Below are 19,834 nucleotides of genomic sequence, written 5' to 3'. Positions count from 1 at the left end.
GCATATCTAAAATTTATTGAGCACTATGTATGAGGCTCTGTTCTGAGCATTTTTGCATATATTCATTTATCAAATCCTTAGTAAGAGGCTGAGAAGCAAGAGGTTATTCTTGGAAACAAGCATAAGGAGGTTAAGTCACTTACTCAGATTCAAATGCAGGCAATGTTTCTTTAGAGGCCAAGCAGTAACCACTGCACCATACTGCCACAACTTACATCCAGCTATCTTACTTGGGGGCTTGACATTTTAATAATCATACTTCACTCACTCCAGGAAATAACAGCACTTTATCTGTACCTCCTCAAAGCACTTACCACTTTCTACTTCCTGTTACATTTATATTTCATACCTCTCCTTCTATATCATAAACTCCATGGAGTTAGGCTCTATTTTTATTCTTACCAATATCAAGGATGACATTTAAGTAAGAAGCTAGTCAGTGTATTCACAGAATTTTTAAAATGAACCCATTTTTAGATTGGCTATGATCTGTGAAAATTTGGCACAGGGGAGATAAGCTTTGAGGGGTAACAAGGGTGAGTTGACAAAGTCAGCATCATGGGATCTCTCAGCTGTCCAGATGGGCAGTGAAGGTACAGCTGCAGCTGGGGAGATTGGAGCTTGAGAACCAGTTGAAAAAGAGGATGCCACAAGAAAGGGCATCATCATGTTGATGAGGGTGAGCCATGAGCTGTTCAGGTGTGAGGAAGGTTGAAGCCCAGTGTGGTGGCTTTAAAATATATCCACAAATGCTTTGCTAATCATCCCCTCAAAAAGTGAAGCCTAATTCTCCTCCCTTTGAGAATGGGCTGGACTAAATGATTTATTTCTAACAAACAGAACATAGCAGATATGTCAATGTGTGGCTTCTGTGGCCAGGTCATGAAAGACAGTTTCAACCTTGCTCCCTCTTGGATCACCTGCTCTGGGGAAGGCCAGCTGCCATGTCACAGGATCCTCAAACAGTCTGTAGGAGGAGCCACAGAATGAGGATGAGGCCTCCTGCCAAAAGCCAACAAAGAATCACAGTCTCCTGCCATGTGAGGGAGTCATCTTCAAAGTGGGTTTTCCAGCCACAGTCAAACCTTCAGATCACGACAGCCCCTGCCAACGCCTTGATGGAAACTTCATGAGATCCGGAGGCAGAACCACTGAGCTACGCTATTGCCAAATTCCTCATCTACAGAGAAAATAAATGTTTGTTGTCTTAAGCTGCCAAGTTTTGAGATATGTTGTCATGCAGCTGTAGATAACTAATAAACCCAACAAGATACTGGTCACAAACAAGAAGTCAAGAAGAAGAGAGGAGGGAGGGGAAATAAGGGTTTAAACAGTGTCTGAATTTTACCTCTCTCCTATTACCTATTGCACAATAGCCAAGATACACCCCCACAGCCTGCAGAGAAATGTACTTTCTACCCCAAATAAGTTCACAACTTCCCTTGCTTTCTGATAGAATCTACTTCAAGTCTTCAGCAAAATATCTTAAAGATATTTCTACTTGGATTAAGAAAATATTTTTCCAGCCTCTTTCTACTTGGCAATCCTTGTCTAGAAAAGAATAGACAGCTTCAACCCACAGCAGGAAAAACGACTACAGGGATAGATGGAGATATCAGCTTAGGTAGCTACTAAGCCACCCACAACTTCTGGTGAAGTTCAAAGTTAAGTCTCCAAAGTTGGCATGTATTCTCAAGAAACACCCCTAAACACAATCCCATATAGATAATGTAAGTTCTAACCATAACAAACTGGCACACACATTTTCAGACAATATTTTCCAATACAGTATGTGAGTTCAGAGGAGAGAACTGGGGAGGTCCACTGAATTTCCAAAGTCACAAACAGATTGGAAAGCTCTGAATAGCTGCTCCCTGGGGGTGGGAGAAAACCATAGCGACACTGACGACAACAACAACAAATGCATTGCCTGCTTCCTATGTATGTGCTAAGAACTCTGCGAACCATTTTACATGCATTTCCTCATTTAACCCCCGAAGATGCCTATGGCAGGGTAACTATTAACTATCTCATTTTATTGATGGGTAAATTAAAACACAGAGAGGTGTTAGTATCGGAGCCATAACTACAGCCCACCCCAAGATTTCTAGCTCTGTGCTCCAACCGCTCACCTACATGGTTTCTTAAAATGTATTAGTGCCACAATAAACATACGTGTGCACAATAGCCAAGACTTGGAACCAACCCAAGTGTCCAACAATGATAGACTGGATTAAGAAAATGTGGCACATATACACCATGGAATACTATGCAGCCATAAAAAAGAATGAGTTCATGTCCTCTGTAGGGACATAGATGAAGCTGAAAACCATCATTCTCAGCAAACTATCGCAAGGACAAAAAACCAAACACCGCATGTTCTCACGCATAGGTGGGAATTGAACAATGAGAACACTTGGACACAGGAAGGGGAACATCACACACTGGGGCCTGTTGTGGGGTTGGGGAAGCAGGGAGGGGTAGCATTAGGAGATACACCTAATGTAAATGACGCGTTAATGGGTGCAGCACACCAACATGGCACATGTATACATATGTAACAAACCTGCACGTTGCACACATGTACCCTAGAACTTAAAGTATAATAAAAAAAAATTTATTAGATCCCAGCAACAAAAACAAATACCTCTTCCAAGGCTAAGGTGATCTGCTGCTATACTCCTTTGGACTCTCCAGTCTCTCCTAGAAATGAACAGCTCTGGGATTTCAGGCATCGCCTCCCTTCCCTACTCAAAATTATTGCCTAGTCGACCGAGAAGCACACTTCCAGAGGCAGAATTAGCCAAGCTGGGAGCTGGAATCTACCTACCACCGTTACTGACAAAACATGAAGCTCTCTCATTTGCTTAACTGCAAGTTACCATTGATAAACTAAATAGTAAAGAGAATATGGCCACCATTTGTATTCCTTTTAGAGTCTCAGATCTCTTTCCCACAAGACAGTACCGGGCTAGGAAAGTGCTAACATGCTTCATGGTGAGTAATAAGCATTCCCTAAAGTTGTGATTTCCCCCGCAGGTTTGGGGTAGGGGAATAGGTTTCTCAATTTCTTATATCCCAGCTTGTCACCTACTCTTCCTCCTCTTCATTCCTCATCCAAAATTATCTCCCATCCGGAGCTTACTCCAAGCTAACACAACTGAACAAAATTAGGCCACAGATAGAGTTTAATCAATCCCGTACCACCCACTCCCACCAACTCCTCTGGAGCACTTTTACTTCTCTTTACTTGGGTTTCCATGGGAATTGTATTTGGGGGAGTGGGGGATTCAGAGGAATTTATCACAGGCAGATGGCTGTGAAGTGTGCACGAGGGGGCAGCGGACCAGCCTCAGAAAACAGCGCTGGGCCAACACAAATTTTTCAGGGGGAATAAGACATATTCTGACAACACCTTCAGGAACCTGTGGAAGGGGCAGTCGCTGCTCTGGTTCACCTCACAGGTAAATTGCCATAAAGCAATGCCCAGACCTACCTCTGGGGGGACATCAAACGGTTCCACCTCCACCTCGGTTGAGTTAGTTTTGTTTGAAGCCTGTTGGGATTTTCCATCATCAGTTTTGTCAGCCTTGTCTTTACCTTTGGAAGATTTGGAGTCTTTGTCCTTGGAAGGCAACTTAAGCTCCTTCAGGGCCTTGGAAAATTTAGATTCCTGTGCCCCTCCTGAGAGGATTTCCACAGCAATTTCTACCAAGATTCTGCCCCTGAATGACACGCCTTCCCCAAAGCCTTCGTTCATTTCCTGGTAGTCATCCATCAGACTGTGGTTCCTGGGCGAGCCATACAGGTTAATCCAGGCAGGCCCAAAGGTGGGCAGAAAGCCTAGAGAGACCCCAGGTTTTAGTTATCTCATTATGCTTTTGCTTTATAAAAGTTGCATACATTCATTTCAAAATGTAGAATATCCAAGAAAGACAAAAGAAAACATTGACAGGATATCCCATCACCAAAAGACAACTATGATTGCCATCTTGCTGTATTTCCTTCTAGTCCTTTTTGCATTCATGTTTACACTTGTTCACAGTTGTACTGATACCATAAATGCCAATCTACATTCTGTTCTGTTCACTTGTTCATCAAATGTTTACTGATTCCCCCACGTTCTCCAGTAGGCTCTATGTTTAGTGCCAGGTACCATGCTAGATACTAAACAGAGCCTGCTGGAGAACAAAGCAGGTGTAAACATTAAACAAATAAATATTTACAGTGCAAACACTATGGAGGAAACACACTTTGTGTTGCAAGAAAAAGTAACAGGCTGATGTAACATAGAGGGGAGTTAGGCAGGCAGAGAAGAGAGAGAATGTGTATTCTGGCTAGAGGGAGCAGCATGTGCCAGTTAGAAAGGTTGGAGCCAGAGATGAACTCTGTGGGAGAGTCTGGAGAGGTAGGTGGGTCTTGGGGCCTTGATAAAAATGTTGTCCTTTATCCTAAAATCTACAGAAATGTTTTAAAGGAATTTAAGCAAAGATGTGACATAATCATATGTCTTAAGATCACTCTGACTGTTATATGAAGGGTTAGAAGAATGCATGTGGGCTAACTGGTTCGAGGACCACTTCATCATCAAAACTAAAGATCAGTGTCTTGAACTAGGGTGAAGGTAGTGGAGGCTGAGATAGGTAAATGTTTGGAGATACGTTCTGAACGTAGAATTAAAAAGACCCCAGGCCGGGCGCAGTGGCTCAAGCCTGTAATCCCAGCACTTTGGGAGGCCGAGACGGGTGGATCGCAAGGTCAGGAGATCGAGACCATCCTGGCTAACACGGTGAAACTCCGTCTCTACTGAAAAATACGAAAAACTAGCCGGGCGAGGTGGCGGGCACCTGTAGTCCCAGCTACTCAGGAGGCTGAGGCAGGAGAATGGCGTGAACCTGGGAGGCGGAGCTTGCAGTGAGCTGAGATCCAGCCACTGCACTCCAGCCTGGGCGACAGAGCGAGACTCCGTCTCAAAATAAATAAATAAATAAATAAAAAGACCTGATGATTTGAACTTACTGCTGATATTTTCCCTTCTTAATACATAGTGTCCGAGAAAATGCAGTGTCTATGGGAACAGCTCTACGGCAACATCTCGATGACAGGCAGTTCAGCCTGGTGGCTCTGAAGCCTGAGTTCAAATCTCAGCTCTGTCACGTTCAAGCTGTGTGACCTTGGGCAGTTTTTAAACTTTCCCGTGTTGCAGTTTCCTCACCTCTAAAAGGGAGATGCTAATAGTATCTGCCTCATCTATCAAAATTAAAAGAAACTATCAATTGAGTGTTTCACACAGGCCCTTAGGAAGTGCTAAGAATATAGGCTATGATTATGAAAAAGCAAATACATCATGATCTGCTTAACAATCCTCTAGTGTGACAATTAGATGTTTCCATGTATGTTACTATTATTAATAGTTTTATGCCTACACATTTCCCATCCCCTAATCCCATAAACTGGATTCTAGCCCTCCCTTGAGTCGACTTAAATATAAGAATTTTGTATTAAAAAGGATAGAAAGATTTTGTGGTCCTGATGTCTATATTTTTTTTTTTTTTTTTTTTTTTTTTTTGAGACGGAGTCTCGCTCTGTCGCCCAGGCTGGAGTGCAGTGGCCCGATCTCAGCTCACTGCAAGCTCCGCCTCCCGGGTTCACGCCATTCTCCTGCCTCAGCCTCCCGAGTAGCTGGGACTACAGGCGCCCGCCACCGCGCCCGGCTAGTTTTTTGTATTTTTTAGTAGAGACGGGGTTTCGCCATGTTAGCCAGATGTCTATATTTTAAACCACTGACGTTTATCTTCCTGAATGCCATCAAGATGTTCCTAAAAGGTTGTAAATAAAACGTGTTTACATCTAGCTGAGAAATTGTATACATGGGCCAAGTATGCTTTGTGCATACAGCAATCTTGTGGCAAACACTTCCATAATGTAAAGATTTAGACAAAGGTATTTATTTACTGAGGCCTCTCTATGGTATCTGTTAGGGACACAAAAATGTGTAAATCTTGTTCTCTGCTCTTGACACGCCTTTAGTCTAATCAAGGAAAAAATTAAAATAATTACATTAACTTTATATACAGATGATAGGTGATATATTTATAAGTGTATACATTTGTAATATATGTATGTGTGATGGTATGTATGTAGATATACATGCATGTGCATGTCTGTGTGCAAAAAAATGTCAATTAGTATAAATTCATAGCACAGAGAAAGATTGCCAGGGAATTTAAAGAAGGGAGGGTTTGTTGGGCTTTTTAGAGAATTATCTGCTAATTTGGGTTTTGCAAATAAAGAGCCATATACTGAGTGGGAGTTCTTCTACCTGACCTCCGCCCGGCTGGCTAGGTGGATTAGCTGCGGCTCTCAGCTCCCGCCCTGGCTCACCGTGTCAGTGCTCCTCGCTGCCATTCCTGCGCTCTCATGTTCCCATCATTGGGTTGAAGACGCAATTTCTGTTGGTACCATTTATTTTGTGGGCCATACTAATATATGTAGTAGGCCATATTTGGCCCATAGACCTTAGTTTACTCATCTCTGATTTACTCTAAACATCTCATTTTTCAATGATGGGAAGACTGACTTCCTCGAGGACACATAGCAGTGTTTGTGGAAGACCTGGGACCAGGAGCAAACCTCCTGGCTCCCAGAGCCTGGTTTCATCCATTGCCCTGAACCAACTCAAACCACAGACCCTACAGTAGCATGGAAAGTGCCTAATACATGGAAGGTGCTCTAACCCAGGGGCCCCTAACCCCCCAGAGCGATGGGCCAGTGTCCATCCTGTTAGGAACTGGACCACAAGAGATGACCAGCAGGCAAGTGAGGATTACCACCTGAGCTCCACCTGTCAGATTAGTGGTGGCAACAGATTCTCATAGGAGTACAAAGCATACTGCGAACGGCACATACGAGGGACCTAGGTTGCATGCTCCTTATGAGGAGGCTCCTAATGCCTGACAATCTAAAGTGGAACAGTTTCATCCTAAAACCATCCCCCTACCCAACCATGGAAAAATAGTCTTCCATAAAACTAGTCCCCGGTGCCAAAAAGGCTGGGGACCACCACTCTAGCCCACCCCTTTTAAAGACGAGGGCTCTAAAGCAAGTATTTTGAGACATTTTCAAGTCAGATGGGTGGGACTTTACCTTTGTCTCCATCCTGTTCATTGGAGATTTTCTTCAGGTCAATGAAATGGGTTGCCAGTGCTACGTCATTCATGCTGCCTTCATCCCACACCTGGATTTTCACCCTCCGACACAAGGGAGGGAACATTTCCTTGAAGATCACTTGTTCATGCCACACAGGATCAGCACAGTTCTTTTGCACTGTGGTTCGCCCCTAAAAACAAGCCAGGAGGACATGAGTCATGGAAGGGAGTGACTGACTACAGAAAACTCTTCAAGACAGTTGGAAATACAAAGTAAGTTTTAAAAGATAATGAATCTGCTTCTGACACCCACAAAAATCAGTTACACTCAGTGAACATGACTGATGACCTACTCTGTGCTGGACACCATGCCAGGTATCTGGGACAAAGGCAAGTCACAGCCCTCAGGGAGTTCAGATCAGCATATTGGGGTTGGGGTGAAACTAACACCTGTATTACAAATGGGAGTTATGTGCATCTCCAGGAATGCAGTGGATGTAGTTAGACTGTGAGCTCATATTTTGTAGAAGTATGACCTTTTGTGAATCACTTTTCCAGTCTGGACCTCAGTTTCTTGTCATAAAATGGAGGTAATGTCTTATATGATCTCCAAGTTCAGCCCAAGTCAAAAATATTTCAGCATTCACCCCTGCCAAGGGGAGACAATCAGGGTAGGTCTGTATTTTAATGGCAGAGACAACATGTGTGTCAGTTGAAGCTTCGAAATCCAGCCAACCATAGTTAATCTCTGACCACGTACCCAGACCCTGACACTTCCAATGGCTTCTGAGCAGGGAAACATGATGTCCAGGCTTACATAGGACAAGGACTACCTGGGGAGATTGTGGAACAGGTCAGGAGGTGGGTGGAAATTCTACAGGACCTGGGGACTGAATAGCTCAGAGAAGTAGCTGGGGGTGAGGAAGGATGCCTGTCTGCCTAGTTCCTAAACCACAATCCACCCATAGCTCCTTTCCATTTTCTCCAGTGAAGAGTGAGTGGGTAACAGTGGGTAAAGCCCTCCTATTTCCCTGCCACATCCCGTTTCCTCTTTTTTTTTTTTTTTTTTTTTAAAGACAGAGCCTTGCTCTGTCGCCCAGCCTGGAGTGCAGTGGTACAATGTCTGCCTACTGCAACCTCCGCCTGTCAAGTTCAAGCAATTCTTATGCCTTAGCCACCCAGTAGCTGGGATTACAGACATGGACCACCACGCCCAGATAATTTTTTGTGTTTTTAGTTGAGACAGGGTTTCACCATGTTGGCCAGGCTGGTCTTGGGCATCTGGCCTCAAGTGATTCACCTGCCTCAGCCTCCCAAAGTGCTGGGATTACAGGTGTGAGCCACTGCGCCTGGCCTCATTGCCTTTTAGTGACAAGTTTTTGCTTTCAAGGCACTTCCTAATTTTTATTTAATTTGATTTGATTAAACATATCTTGGATAGAGAGCAGGGCCCTGGCCCAGGCCAGGCAGTGTTAGTGACAATGGTTCCTCACCATCTGCCCAGCAAAGGAGACCTCCACAAAGGGATCCACCAGGTCCTTACTGTCACCCACAAATGCCTTGGTGACGTTCGCCATGATGCTTGAATTCATTTTGGGCAACCCTTCTGCTTTGTAGAGTCTCACATAGAATCTGGCCCAGGGTCTCTCTGATGGAAACCCATTGGGGATCAAAAGGTTCCTTAGAGGGAGACAAAAACAAATGAAAAGCTCTCTCAATTGAAGAAACAGAGAGAAAAGACAGCAACAATTTGGAGGCAGAAAGATAGATCCCAATATAAGAAAAACCTGAAAAGAGTTAAGATTCATTGCTGAAATTTTCTTTCTAGTGTAAATGACAGAGAACAGAATGAATAGAGCAAATGCAAACTCATTCAGGTCCTAAGATGATAGGATAAATACTGTCTCCCACTCTGAACCTTAAAAGAGGTGCATTTAAGTCTTCCCACATCACAAACCAGTGATTGAAATTATAATTCCTTTAAAGAACATTCAGTTACATTCAGAAAAATTGGATAAGCTTAGGAATAGCTTATCTATTATGCGTTATGATAGGCAGACAGACAGTTCCTGTCCTAGAACCTGACCTCCCGAAGGAGAGTCATACCTTAATAAGACACATCTTGGTGCCTGGTAGAGCAGAATCCCAGGTGGCCAAGCTGAGGACAAGCACAGTTCTCATGTACCAATAAGAAAAGGGGTGAGGGAGGGGAAAGAGATTAAAACTGGACATATCATTTCTATGCACAGCCCTGGATGGACCTGTCTTACTTTTCTATTTGCTCCTCAGTGTCAGAAGTTTTAGGGCTGGTCTTCAAGACGTCGCCTTTCCCCATCACGCTGATGTCACATTTCAGGTATCCCTTGGTGCCAGTCCTGATGTCACCAGGGTCTGTGAGCAAGGCCCACTTGTCGCAGAACTGATGACCTGTGAAAGCACCCTGACAGCTCACATCCTTCACAGATGGGCCCAGTAGCCCCACTCCTTTCTCTCCCATGTGCCACGGGCCCCCAGGCTCTCCTCCTTCTGTTGCTCTGGGTGGTAAATCATCTCAGTTATTTCCAAACCTCATGCTGCTTCCCTCTTCCTTTCCCTCCTCTCCCTTTGCTTCCCACCAGTTCTCTATCTTTTCCCCCAATTTACCATAGATTCTCGGGAAGCCATTGACCTAGTGGAAATCACTGAGACAAGGTTCCATCTTTGATGGGATGGGGGGCATTAATGAAGTGTAGAAGTCACATACATATTATTTACCCACAGGATGTAAATGTGGCTCCTAGGTCTTTTTGTTTGGCCTCACTGTAAGCCAAAACTTCCAAGATGGCTTACATAATCTAGACTTCTGGCTTTTCTTTAAAAATGGTAAGTTCTGGCCATACTGGCTTCCCATTTCTTTCTTTTTTTTTTTTTTTTTTTTTTTTTTTTTTGAGACAGAGTCTCGCTGCAATGCCCAGGCTGGAGAGCAATGGCATGATCTTGGCTCACTGCAACCTCTGCCTCCCTTGTTCAAGCCATTCTCCTGCCTCAGCCTTCCAAGTAGCTGGGACTACAGGTGTGCACGACCATGCCCAGCTAATTTTTGTATCTTTAGTAGAGATGGGGTTTCACCATATTGGCCAGGCTGGTCTCAAACTCCTGACCTCAAGTGATCCACCCACCTCGACCTCCCAAAGTGCTGGGATTATAGGTGTGAGCCCCTGCATCCAGCCACTGGCATCACATTTCTACATGACAGTAAATACCAAAGGTGCTGAGTAGCCACTGCCCTTGTATATGGAGCACAAGCCCTCCTGTCTCCTTTCCCAGACTCCATTGTTCCTTTATGCCTCACACTCAGGCTGCTGCACGCAGCTATGCTCCCCATCTGGCCGCCAGTCACGGCAGTTGGAATCCCTGTTGAAGATGGGGGCCTTTCGTAAAAAGATCTGTGCTCGCTCTGTTACTTATTTCCTCTTGACCTTGAACAAATTACGTTGCTTCTCTGAGTTTCTCCTTCCTACAAATTAGGGATAATAATAATTACAGCAAATCTTTTGTATAAGGATACAAAATGCTGTAGTCATTATCATGTGTGAGACTCTTTACTAAGCATTTTGTGTATATTAACTTAATCCTCCAACAAACCTAGGAAGGAAGGAAGTTATCCTCATTTCTACAGATGAGGACACTGAGGCCCAGAGAAGTTAAGTCATTTGCCCAAGGTTGCACAGCTAGGAAATAGAGTGGGATTTGAACCCAGGCAATCTGACTCCAGAGTCTGCATTCTTAGCTCCTATATTCCATATTCTCCTGTCCATATCTCAACTACACAGAATTTGCGTGAAAAAAAAACTCCCCAGAAGTAGACATACAAAATAATTTTATCATTAGACTGTAAAACATTTGAGGGCAAGAGTCATGTCTCATTCAACTTTGTATAACTGGTGCTCAGTGTTATTGAATGAATGGTCACACAGGTGAGTAAATGAATGGGATGACCTCCAGGTGCTATAAACCAAAGACAAGTAAGAGAGAGATGGGGAGGTGATGCTTTCTTACCAGGTTGGTTGTACACGGTCCCCAGGTCTACTTTGAAAGAGCCAATCAGTACACTTCCTATCAGCTTGTGGTGAAAGACCTGAGGAGAGATGGAGTAGGCAGTATGGCAGATTTACCTTGAGGGTAAGAGGCTTGACCCTTGTCTAGCTTTGACCCTGTCTGGAGCACAGTGGAGTCTGGCCATCAAACCACAAGGCTGGAAAGGACCTCCAGAAGCCTCTCACCCTCACCTCTTGCCCTTAGCAGGATTTTAGCTGATCTTCCATAGAAGAACGCCTGACAACTCTCAGTGCCTGCGAGCTTCTTTTAACCAAAATGAACCTGAGTACAGCTCACCCTTCAATATCCATCTCTTCCTCTTGAAACTTTCTCTATCTTTCAATACCTAGAACATATGTCACCTCTGCCATGCAGTACCCCCAAACCAAAAGTGTCCCTTTTCTCCCTTAAACTCCTTCAACTTTGCTCACAACTTTCTCAGAGAACTCATCACATATCGCCTTGAATCATTTTGGGCATGTACAACAGTGAGAACAAAGGAGGTGATCACCCTCAATATTCCATCTGATCAGGGCCAGCAGAGGGCCTGGCTTGGTTACAGTCACCCATTTTCATGCTAATGCTCTCAAGATGAGGAAGTTCTAAAGGAAGGTTCAGAGCTGGTACCAGATTGAGAAGCCACAACATATGAGAAACTGCTGAAGAACCAGGAAAAAAGTTCAATCTTTCACCCATAAAAGAGAAAACTGACAGGTGTGGAGAAAGGGCAATGGCAACTGAAGCGTCTTTAAATCATATAAATGCTGTCATGCAGGAGAGAGAGTAAGTTCCCCTCTACGGTTCCCAAATAACAGGATGAGAGATTTCCGCTCAATATAAGAACAATGTTTATAACTGTCAGAACTTCCCAGCAATGGAATGAGCTTTCCTAGAGGTATCGACCTCCCTAACACTGAAAATAGTCAAGTTAGGCCCCAAGAACTCCATGTAGTAAAGGAAGAGAAGGATTCTTGCACCAGTTGGAAGTTATACAAGACGTCCTCTGAGCTTCCTTCTAACTATAAAATCCTATAAGTTCCTTAAGTCAAGGACAGTTTCCTCCTGTCATTCACCCATCACATGGCCTTGTTCACAACAGATATTCAATAAACATTCAGCGAATTAGTGAATTATTGACTAATTGAATGACAGATGAACGGTTGGCTTTTGCAGCTCCTAACAGCTCCTTTTTGCTGAAGCAAAAGAAATTTAGTTGACCTCAAGAAATGACAGCCCTCCTCATTTCTCTTTCCACTCTCTCTCCCTAACCTAAACTTTCCACAGGTGTCAGAGAATGAAGGTGAAGCACAGGCAGCCTGGCTCAAGTAGAGGAGCTACTGAAGGACGTTCACATAATGCTCACTCCAAAACCCACCATGCTTCCAGTTGTTCACGTGTTTTCCCAAAGGCCTGAGAAAGAACACAAGGCAGTTTCAAGTTCTGTTCTCAGGTTGAGAGTCCCTGTGGGCAAGGTGAAATGCAAGAGCCCCAAACAAATCTTAAAATAGCACAAGACGCCTCTTAAGGTCATCCATCCAGTGGTTGAGTACCAGGCAATCCTGGTGTGGTCAAGTGTTAAATCACCAGGACTCTGGGGACGTCTCACACGCAGAGTACTGGGAGCCCTGCATGCCTTGGCCACTGAGAAGGGAAGACTGTCTTGGGCAACACCAGGGGTCTGTTACAGGCTGGCTGTCCCAATAGCATCTGTTTACAGCACTCCCCCACTACTTTTCCCGTGTCGTATATATTCTGGGCATACTGATTTTCAGTTTATGGACTAACAGAAAAGTTATGTTAAACATTCCCCTCTCCAGGGAAGATTTTATTTTATAATCTTTTGTCTCTAAGAGTCTTTTAGGGACACTAAAGTCTTCTCTTCTTCCAAGTTAGAGAAACAGAGATAGGCAATAGTAGCTTTGACCATTCTGGACTTCTCTAGAAGTCCACGTGTCCCACAAACAGTCCTGACCCTAGTCTATGGCACAATATAAAAATCTAGTGATTAACTGTTCATCAGACAGTCCTTAGAAGCCTCCTATGGAGCTGATTCCACAAACAAGTGGTTGCCTGAGCAATGGAACAAAGTCCTGGGCATTGTCCCAGGTCCTGAAATATCACCTGCACCACTTGTCATCATGCCTGAAATTCAAACCTTAAGATTGTTTGGCTCTGGGTGACTTCTCATTCTTCAAGAGTCACATTCTTCAAGTCTCCTGGGAAGGGTAATGTCATAATTCCACTATTACACTGACACACGAAGTAGGAATTGCGTCCTTTTATAACTGTTTGGAAGAGAGAAACTTATTCTCCAGCCATCCTTCCCCACCTTGGGAGAAGCTGTGGTGATCTCTCAGGCTGGTAAGATAGATGCAGTCTGTCATTCACTGGTCTCTGTCCCTTTGCTGAATGGTACAAAGTCTGTAACAATTCCATTTGGCCTGACTTCTCTCTCATTTGGATCAGTCTGACTTCAACATGGGCACTCCCCCTTCCCATTCCTGTCCTCCGTGTGGTGGGCAAAGTTGGATTGGGCCCTTAAAGCAGGAAGCTCTGCCTCTGCACTTCCCCTGGCAGGGCTGAGGAAGAGTCTATGTAGCAGACTCAATTTCCCAAGGGCAGGTCCTGAGGTCTATACTCAGAGGCAACTTTTGAAAATCCCAGTGGCCACCATTTAGTCCAAATCACATCCTCCAATCCAGCATTACCATTGATGATACTTTTTCCTGATTCTTGTTCCTATTTCTTTATTCATTACCCAACTAGGAGGAGGAGGAGATGTGATTAATGATTATTAGTGTAGATACCAGCCCAAGAGAGAAACACCAACATTTGTTTGATTTAAAAAAAACAACCAAAACTGGCAATGCCTTAAGATGTCACTTGAAGCACGTGTCTCACATTCCCACACTAGTAAGCTACACGATTCAGTCAGTAATAGCTTTACAGTAGCTTACCACTTCCAAGAAGCATAGATCTTCTCGAGGTGGTTTTTCTTCCCAGACTCCTCCATACTGGTGATTTCAAGTTCTGCCTGTTGGTTACAAACTTGCCAACTGACACTGGCCTTCCTGAATCTATTCCCCTCTAAGTATGCTGAGTTGTCCCAGAGAGTCCCCAATGCCCAGAATCTCTCCCACCTCTCCGCAACTATCACCACCAATGCTATACTTACTGAGATTTTGATGATCTTGTCAAAAAGATGCACTTGAGGCCCAATGAAGTCGAAGACAAAGTACTGCAAAACAAAGAGTTCATTCTGTCCATCAACCCCAGGCTTGCACCTAAGAATCCTGTTCTTGGAGTGGATTTAGATCTTTGTCATTCTAACTAACTGCTGCATGAATATACACCATCAACTGATTGTCAATTTCTTTTTTTTTTTTTTTTCTTTTTTTTTGAGACAGGGTTTTGTTCTATCAGCTAGGCTGGAGTACAGTGGCGCAATATGGCTCACTGCAGCCTCAACCTCCCAGGGCTCAAGTAATCCTCCTACCTCAGCCTCCTGAGTAGCTGGGACTATAGGCCTATACCACCACACCTGGCTAATTTTTTTATTTTTTTGAATTTTTTGTAGAGACAGTGTCTCACTATGATGCCCAGGCTGGTCTTGAATGAAACGAATGCCATCAATCACATTCTTGGACAGGATATGTGTGAGCAATCCTCTAAAATGAACATGAGAAATGGAATTGTTGGATCATAGATGAAGTGCATGTAACTTTTGGATAGATAATATAAATTTGTTTCCCAAATGGCAATTTTATATTCCCACTGGCAGCATATGAAAATAGCCATCTCTCTATATCTTACCAACCCTTGATAGTGTCAGCTCATTTTTTTGGTTACAATTATGAGTGAAAATTGTATTTCAGTATGGCTCTAAATTGGAGTGGACTTAACTAAAATCTACTTTTCCCAGGATTTTTCAGTTTCAAACATCCCTGTGAAATTACCAGGATTTACCAGAGAGAGAATACAAAAAAACTATAGACATGAGGATTTTTAATATTAATAACATGATTGAATTTTGGAGTTGGAGAAATTATCTAGACCAGCCCCATGTTTTACAGATAAGAAGACTGAAGACTAAAGAATTTGAAAGCTGCTACGCAGGTTCCTATTGCTAGTTATTGTTGGGTCTGGGACCAAACCTTACTTCTCTTGACATTATCACACACGGGGATCAAGTACTAGATACTTCACCATCTGACTCTTGAGTCAAGATCCTCCCAAACTCGAGGTTGTATGATTGAAAGATGCAGAAAACAGAAGTGGTGTTTTGTCCTGGTTTGTGTGTTCTGGGAAATGAGGGGGACCAGGAAGGCAGGCCTGGTAAGCTGTTTCCTGGATTTGCTTTTTTGAGCTGTAGAGTGGAGGAATGGCCCCTTAGAGATGGACACAGCCACAGTAGGAAAGGAGGAACTGACCAAGTGCTGATGGCCTGCTTTCAAAGGGCAAAACAGAAAAAGCAAAATGTAGAAACCGAAAAATGTCATCATACATTATAAGAGATCCACAAAATGGTGGTCCTTAGAGATCAACCAAAGATTCCATTCTGTTCAGTGTCTTCTGTTTAAGAAGACAAGACAATACATACAACATTTCAGGAAATTTCTCATATACATGCTTAAACTTTTTCGGAGTTCTGGTGTTCAAATTTTATGTGGAAAATTCATTTACACAACATGCTTCATTCTCTGAATACACCAGATGCTGTGGGTACCTTTGGATGGACAAATGAGTTTCGATATTTATTACCTTCTGGGGGGTTTCATATGTTTCAGACTCAACTACCTCACATAGGCTTCCGAGACCTCCAGGCCAACACATATTCCTCTAGCTGGGAAATATTCCCCAGCTCCAACTAATGGGTTCCTTCAGCATCTGACGAACTTTTGGCTTGAATATTTAGGTCAAGAGTTGTAACAAAGGTTTTTAGATCAACTTTTGTGTTTCTACATGATTTTCTACTGGTTATACTTGGGCCCAGTTTAATGTCATTTAGATCCAGGACTTGTATGCATAATTATTATAATTAATAAATCTGTAGAACTTTGCAGTTTTAAAGCATTTTCATATATTACCTCATATTACATCCCTGCCAAAAGCTCTTCTAGGGGTAGAGAGTGGAACAAGAAGGGAAAATCTACTGACATTTCACTTACAGTCAAAGGCTTAGAGGCAGAAATGATGAAGAGGAAAGGAGTTATTAGCTCCAATGGGATTTGGGTATTTTCTGTTGATTTCATTACCCACGCTCTCCCTGCCTTCCTTTCAAATGACCGCTCCCATTAAGATTTTTTTTTTTTTTTTTGACAGAGTCTCGCTCTGTTGCCCAGGCTGGAGTTCAGTGGTGCAATCTCGGCTCACTGCAACCTCTGCATCCCAGGTTCAAGCAATTCTCCTGCCTTAGCCTCCTGAGTAGATAGAATTATAGGTGTGTACCACCACGCGCAGCTAATTTTTGTATTTTAATAGAGACGGGGTTTCACCATATTGGTCAGGCTGGTCTTGAACTCCTGACCTCGTGATCCGACCGCCTCGGCCTCCCAAAGTGCTGGGGTTACAGGTGTGAACCACTGGGTCCGTCCAAGATAATAAGAATTAAGAGTGTACTGCATTTTTTGAAATAATTCATGTGTCAAAGTGCCTACAGGTAAGCAAATGCTCCTGTCCTGTGCACTGTTCATTTGAGTATAAATTATTACCTCTTTGGAAGGCAATTGGCGACATGGAAATTTTAAATGCATATACCTTGTGACCCAATTATATACTATTGTAAGTAGTAGCAAAAGGTTAAAAGCATTTCATATTCATTCATGAGAGACTGACTGGTTTAGTATATTATGGTATATCAAGGCAATGAAAAACTCTTCAGCTAGGAAGGCAAAATGGGGATGAGCTGTACCTCCCCATAGGGTTTTATTTTCAAGATACTTTGTTTTCTGAAGAGTCCAGAACAGTGTGTATAGAATGCTACCATTTGGGTTCAATATTTCCTTGTATTCTGGTACTTGCCTGAAGTATCTCTGGAAGGATACACAAATTCCTAGTGAGAATGAATGCTTCCACGGAGAGGACTAGGGGATTGAGGATCAAAGATCAGAGGGAAACACATTACTCTATAGCATGTTATACTTTTCGTCTCTTTTACCATATTTTTTTCACCACGTAATATTTTTATTTTAAAAGGAGAATTTAGTATGTATGATATTTAGAAACCTGAGATTTTCCTTTACGATTTCTACACAGCTTAAAAAAATATAACTTTTACTTTTCAAAGCAGTATGCCTGTTTCAAAAACAATAATTAAGTTTCCAATGTCTCCGCCAGGAAAAAGAATGTGTATCTTCTCCCTAACTCATATTCAATCAATTGATTGGCTATAAACCCAGGGCTCATAATGGATGAAAATGAGCTGATAAGAAAATGTGTGTTGAAAACATAGCAATGAATTTAAAATCAGGAGGAATTCCTTGCCTCTCTTTTCCATGACCTTTTCGTGAAAAGCTTTAGGGTGCTGTGTTTGTAAGGAGAATCAGTGAGTTTGCCATGGGCTTAACTGGGGGCCTGGGAGGGAGGCAGGAGGGGCACAGCTCTTCTGTTTGACTGAAGGATCCTGCAGAATGGTGGTGAAGAGAATCTTAGTGCAAAGGCTGTGAGTGACCTCCATGACTTACTTCATTATAAAATGGGCTGTTGGTTCCTTCCTTCACTGTGCTTTGCTTCTTCTCATCCCCAATCTCAATGGTCACAACTGGGTCAATGTTCTCACCCACCAGCTGGCGAGCCTCGGTGATGGTTATGGCAATCTACAACACAAAGCAGTGTGGACACCATTCCGGACATCGCCATCCATGCACACAGGAAGCACTGGGGGAGGCTGGGCAGGAAGAGTCAGTCACTTACTTGATAATTTTGGGATCTGACCTCCCCATCATGGATCTTAGTCAACAGTTTTGATCTATTAAAAGAAAGTTTAATATATTTGTTTCATCAAGGAAGAATATCCATAAGTCATGATAATATTCTCCCAAGTATTTCTAAGTCCTTTCATTTAATATTATTACATATTCTCTCTACATCTCTGGGGGAGATAAGTATAAGCAGACAAATGACTTGACCTCTGAGTTTTTTCATCCTAAAAATGGGGCTTATAATAGCATTTCTGAGATGATTGCTAGAATTAAATGATATAATGCATATAAAGGTTTAACACAGTACCTGGCAAGAATAAATGTCAGTACTTTTTATATGATTATCAGTATTTTTTAAAATTTTAAAATGAGAAACTGAGATGCCTCAGCAAATCAGTGGCAGAGCTGGGTCTAAATAAGGAACTCCCAGTCTCCTGCTTGATTCCATACACAGACCACTGTGCCATGTCTAGTAGATACAATCATAATTGCTTCTGAAAGAATTGGTAAAGGAAAAAATTGAAAGGAATAACTAAAGATACCATCTCCATGAGCTTTCATATTCCAGGGGATTTCATTTATCTGGACTGTCACAAGTAATTGAAAACAGATGTGCAACACCTGGGCATTTAGAGATGGATAACAACAGACAGAGATGAAGAATTCCTGTTGTCATAGAAGCTGAAATCAGTGGGAAATGAACTGAGCTTGAGTTCCTGTTGCATTTTGTCCCCTTGGTTACTAACAATACCGTGTTGCATTTGACTTCATCCCATTTCTGCTGATTATAATTGAGTTCAACAGAGAACAGATTAAGTTAGTAAAAATCTCAGGGCATTGGAGTCAGACTAATCTGAGTTAGAATATTTGTTCTCCCCAATTTTTGACTTTAGTTTTAATTTCTGCAACTGAAAGTAAAAATAAGAATTCCTACCACATAGGGTTACTCTGAGGACTCAAAGAGACAATGCATGTAAGAAAGGGTAAATATCATTTAACTGGTTCATCAATAAGGTGGCAAATTTGTACTGATTATTTGTTATGTGAAAGTCCAGTGCTAGATTCAGGGGAAAAACAAAAATGAATAAGCCATCTTCCTGGTCCTTAAGAAGTAACAATCTATCATCCATGGGAGAGAAGACAGAAGTATATTTAAAAAGAACTAGTAGGCAAGTGTAAAATGTGTCATAGGGTAAAGAAAATATGACAGAAGAGCTGTTGAGAAAAAATTCTTGAGGACCAGGGTACACAACAAAGATTTCACTGCAGAGGCTGGATTTGAATTGAGCATTGGTGGGTGGATAGAATTTCAATTGCTGAAGAATGTTCTGACAAGGAAAAAGAAAAAGGCTTTTATTCCTTACTTCTCTTTCTCCTGCCTTCCTCCACTCAATGCTATCACCCTGGTGAACTGAATGGGAAGAAATGCCTTGAGTATTAAAAAATGATTGAAATCCCTATTCAGAGGCTATGGTAGATGGGTGGTGGTTGTCAGGGTGCAGCAAAGTAAGGAAGGAGACATTGCAGTGAGTAGGTGTGTACACATTTCATGTCTTCTTTTGAGTATCAACTTCTAGTTACCACCTTCTCTAATTCCCACTGCCCTCTAACCCATATATTTGCACCGTGCCATCCTGTCACAACCCAGAAACAACAACTCAGGATCAGCCACATGGGGAAGCACTAATT

At 42.7% G+C, this 19,834-nt stretch overlaps 1 protein-coding gene across 1 annotated transcript in view; it reads right to left on the bottom strand.

Moving 5' to 3' along the window:
* Positions 1 to 19,834, bottom strand: part of FER1L6 (fer-1 like family member 6) — a 266,543-nt gene that overhangs the window by 138,736 nt on the left and 107,973 nt on the right. Inside the window, exons 4-11 of the mRNA XM_038000171.2 lie at positions 18,138 to 18,192; positions 17,909 to 18,040; positions 14,401 to 14,463; positions 11,187 to 11,265; positions 9,419 to 9,575; positions 8,642 to 8,828; positions 7,147 to 7,339; positions 3,497 to 3,843 (exon numbers count right to left, since the gene is read on the bottom strand). Coding sequence (XP_037856099.2) covers positions 3,497 to 3,843; positions 7,147 to 7,339; positions 8,642 to 8,828; positions 9,419 to 9,575; positions 11,187 to 11,265; positions 14,401 to 14,463; positions 17,909 to 18,040; positions 18,138 to 18,192 — 1,213 coding nt within the window. The remainder of the gene's footprint in view (positions 1 to 3,496; positions 3,844 to 7,146; positions 7,340 to 8,641; positions 8,829 to 9,418; positions 9,576 to 11,186; positions 11,266 to 14,400; positions 14,464 to 17,908; positions 18,041 to 18,137; positions 18,193 to 19,834) is intronic.

The sequence above is a fragment of the Chlorocebus sabaeus genome, chromosome 8, assembly GCF_047675955.1.
Source record: "Chlorocebus sabaeus isolate Y175 chromosome 8, mChlSab1.0.hap1, whole genome shotgun sequence".
Taxonomy (NCBI): domain Eukaryota; kingdom Metazoa; phylum Chordata; class Mammalia; order Primates; family Cercopithecidae; genus Chlorocebus; species Chlorocebus sabaeus.
The sequence above is the reverse complement of the archived record's forward strand: the minus strand, read 5'-3'. Positions and strand labels throughout refer to the sequence as shown.